Raw genomic sequence first — 3,966 nt, 5'->3', positions numbered from 1 at the left:
TTGAGGAATTGCAAGTGAGAGCAAGATTGCAAGATTCACTTACCTTCACATTCGTGTGGATCTATATATCGGTGATGAGCTTCAGAGAGTATCTCTATATCCTCTTCTGTGGCGGGGTAGATGACTTGACCTGAATATGCGAACGATTTTTTCGGAATAAATTACACAAAATAAAAGACGTTTATGCACATCGCAAACACTTCCTCCTGAATATGCTCAGCTACATATGTTGGTGGCAATCTGAAGATTTTGAAATTTTTTGGAGGACTTCGTATATAAACTCTTCTGAGCTCAGCTGAGGAGAGCGAGCATATATTCCCTTTCTATTACCAGTAGTGGACTCCTTATATAGCGTCGGAGGTAGCGCTTCGCTCCGCTCACTCATTGCATCATGTTCACCATTTTCCAACTCAGCCAAGGGATGCCTCCAATCGCTCTCTCGACCTATTGGAGATATAATTGTGAACGTTTTAACGCACTTTTTTGAACAAACGATTATGTCTGTGCCCCATACCACACCATCTTCACATCACCTTGTATTCGATCAGCAATGCCCTTCAGCGTATCGTCATCACCAAGATCAGCCTCCCTTCCCCTCGTTACCATCTCCGCCTCTACTCCTTCACTCACAACAGTCTAATACGAAAAAAATAAAAAAAATGTTGAAAAAAATTAAAAAAAAAATGAAAAAAATCAAGACTAACAAAAAAAATAAAAAAAATAAAAATCAATGAAAGAAATTGGAAAAAGATTTAAAAAAAATTGAAAAATTAAAATAAAATTATCAAAAATTCACTACTAAAGAAAAGATGATACAATTCATCACCACCTCCACCCGTGAAAATTTTACCAATTTTATTTGTTTTCAACTAAAATTTCCCACTTTTTTCCGAAAAGAAATTCGAATTAGCCTCAAAATTTGCTCAATTTTACAACTACGAAAATTCCCGACTTTTAATACCACTCACGAGTAGTCAACGAACAACCTTATGAAAATCAAATACTCACCTCCAACACGTATAAATTCATGGAACTTCAAAATTGGAGTTTCACAACCCGTTTTACGCGAAGTGGCGTAATACTCGGTGAAAAACGCGATATTCGCGGTGATATGCAGTAGTCGTGAAATGTGTTTTTCATATCACTAGGGGTGGTGAAACTCCAAGCGGAAATCTATCTCAACAACTCTACATCACATGAGAGAGTAATAATAATCGTCGAACATGTGATACCATAAAACCGTCTTCCCTCTACTACTACTTTTCCCATATTTTTTCCCATTTTTCTATCAATAATTTTAGACCTCTGTTCTCTCTTCCACACATCTTGTTTCAACTCCCATGCCGACTTGTACTCATAAGGTACTGTTGCATTCACATCCGGGTTATCACGCCAATCATGGGAACCTACGGGAAAAACGGAAAAATGGGGAAAAAAAGTGGAAAAAAACGGGAAAACGGGAAAAAAAAGAAAAAAATGGGAAAAAATCGAAAAAACCAGAAAAACGGGGAAAAAAGAGAAAGAAAACTGGGTAAAAAATTCAATCAAATACAAATCTCAATCGACTTCACTAGAAAGTACTATTCACAGAGAAAACTCAATCGATTTCATTTATACTCTACAACCTAAATTCAACTTCAACACAAAATAATATATTCCCACAAAGTAAAAGCAGCATTCCCCTCCTCCGACTACTACCATCGAACTCATTCTTTCGAGAAGAGTACCATCGCAGCGTCGAAACGAAACGACATCGTCGAGGTCGAAGAATCGGATGCATCAGTACATCTATATATGATGGAATATCTTAGGTTCCACCATAGAAGATACAAAATAGGTCCAACTCGACAACCACAGATACTACTGTACAGCTAGAAACTGACTTGTGAATGCAATCGTATAATAGGAGACAATTCTTTGCGTTATTCATACCATTTCTGCAAACCTGAACCAACAAGGGATCGAATCCACGAGCTGTCGATGAGAAACTAATTTCGCTCACAAAAATTTCATAACAATGGTGAAAATATTCCTAAAATGTGATCACATTCACATTGAAGATGCGCCCCCCTATCGAAAAAAATTTCGTTTTCTTGGGTAAAAATCTCACTTCATTCGATGAGAAACCAATTTACATTTTTTGTATTTTTTATTAATTATTTTTTTTGTATTTTTCCCTTTTTTCCCATTTTTGTAGCTTCAACAGAGATGGTCCCCCCCACAGTTTGACAGCAATAAGAGAAAATATTCCTATTGGGAATCGAAAATTCAAAACCGAGCCCCCCGAGAAAAAATATATTTTCCTAGATAGCTCGCCCAGCATTACATTCTAGGAACTGCATCAATAACATCACCGTCGTTCATGTCGAGATCGTAGGGACAGTTGTCTTCCGTCACTATTTTATCTCCATAATAGAATGCATATCGTCCAAATGCTGGATCTGATAACAACCGAAAATATCTTGAGGTCCACTCCCAAAGATACAAAGTAGGCCCAGAAGAGGCCCACCACATTGCCATGTTCTAATCACAATTCGCGATGCGTTTAATAAAAGTGGGATCTTCCCAAAAACTCTATCGATAAATGTAAAAAAAATGTGAAGAAAAAAACGCAAAAATGTAGTTGGCACTAATCGATATGAGTTTGTCATTTATCACCGTAGATGACAGATGCACATTAATCACCCCCGTGATTGTACTATAACCTCACATAGTGTGGACGCAGTAATAAAGGTGAACAAGATTCAAATCCAAGACCAAATAGAAAATACTAATCACCACTTTTTCCTATTCAGAATAAACTCCCTAATCTACGAAATTCCGTACTCAGAATTTAGTCATAGAAAATTCGATGAATTTAATCTTGCATAATCGGCAGTGCTACGTTGTATAACATTTCCGTACAGAATCGATACACTCTAGTTAAATTCCCCCCCCCACCCCCCTTCCCCGATTTCCTACTTTCGGGAGCTTGAGCCTTGCAGAAAATTCTGAAAACTGCCCGAAGATCCTTAGCGTCGCTAACCTTGTACGTAGCGGTGAACCCTGTCGCCTCGTTACGAAGAGTGAGTTCTATCCGTAAAGCTTGGTCGGGTTTTTTGCCTAAGAAAAAACGAAAATTTTGTCGGAAAATTCTTCGAAAACGAAATTGTGGTACGTGAAAAAATATATTTTGGATTTTTTTCTTAGTGGTAGAGTTTATTCTGAAATTCTCGATCAGTTTACTACTTGAAAACTTCACTCGAATTGGATTTGCATTTCAGTGTGTCTGCAACTTTAACAGTGAATTCGATGTAGGGAAAAATATGCACATGGTCAACTACATGTGTTAGTGACACTAAGAAAATTCTGGGAGGAAATTATTGTTGGTTTCTAGACACTTCTACCCGAATTCGTATGTGAACCCCTGAGCTCAGCAGCTGAGGAAAGCGATTACATATATTCCACTTCAACACTGTATAGGAAACTCCTCTGAGCTCAGCAGCTGTGGAAAGCGAACATATTTTCCTACTCCAACACTGTATAGGAAACTCTTCTGAGCTCAGCTGAGGAAAGCGATTACATATATTCCTACTTCAACGCTGTATAGGAAACTCTTCTGAGCTCAGCAGCTGAGGAAAGCGATTACATATATACCTACTCCTACTCCTTCCACTGGTATTACCTCTAGTCACAGGTTTGCTAGGATTAAACAAATGCCGAGACACGGCGGGGTTCATGTACATCAGGCCGATACCAGCCATGATCACAGTGGAGAGTCAACAACTGTGAATGTAAATAACTACTCCTCGCAGCAACTTTCACCCGCCACCGTTTCAGCAAGAAAGTGTTTCACACAGACGATTAGTTAAGTTCGGTACAGTTCGTGTTCGGCATGCTAGTCACCCGAGTTCAATTCGCGGGTAGGACATTTTTCGCCCTCCCATCAAAGAACAATTTCGTGGCGCGTGACGGATGAAAAGCTGT

At 38.7% G+C, this 3,966-nt stretch overlaps 1 protein-coding gene across 1 annotated transcript in view; it reads right to left on the bottom strand.

The window, feature by feature from the left end:
• Window positions 1–3,743, bottom strand: part of Pmar_PMAR001680 (hypothetical protein) — a gene marked incomplete at both ends in the record, with an annotated part of 5,519 nt that extends 1,776 nt beyond the window's left edge. Inside the window, 7 exons of the mRNA XM_002769453.1 lie at window positions 44–130; window positions 382–444; window positions 534–636; window positions 1,261–1,406; window positions 2,355–2,441; window positions 2,962–3,102; window positions 3,665–3,743. Coding sequence (XP_002769499.1) covers window positions 44–130; window positions 382–444; window positions 534–636; window positions 1,261–1,406; window positions 2,355–2,441; window positions 2,962–3,102; window positions 3,665–3,743 — 706 coding nt within the window. The remainder of the gene's footprint in view (window positions 1–43; window positions 131–381; window positions 445–533; window positions 637–1,260; window positions 1,407–2,354; window positions 2,442–2,961; window positions 3,103–3,664) is intronic.
• Between the last annotated feature and the right edge of the window lie 223 nt (window positions 3,744–3,966).

This window comes from Perkinsus marinus, assembly GCF_000006405.1.
Source record: "Perkinsus marinus ATCC 50983 genomic scaffold scf_1104296965854, whole genome shotgun sequence".
Lineage (NCBI taxonomy): Eukaryota > Perkinsozoa > Perkinsida > Perkinsidae > Perkinsus > Perkinsus marinus.
Note: the sequence above shows the minus strand (reverse complement) of the source record. Positions and strands in the feature narration are given on the sequence as shown.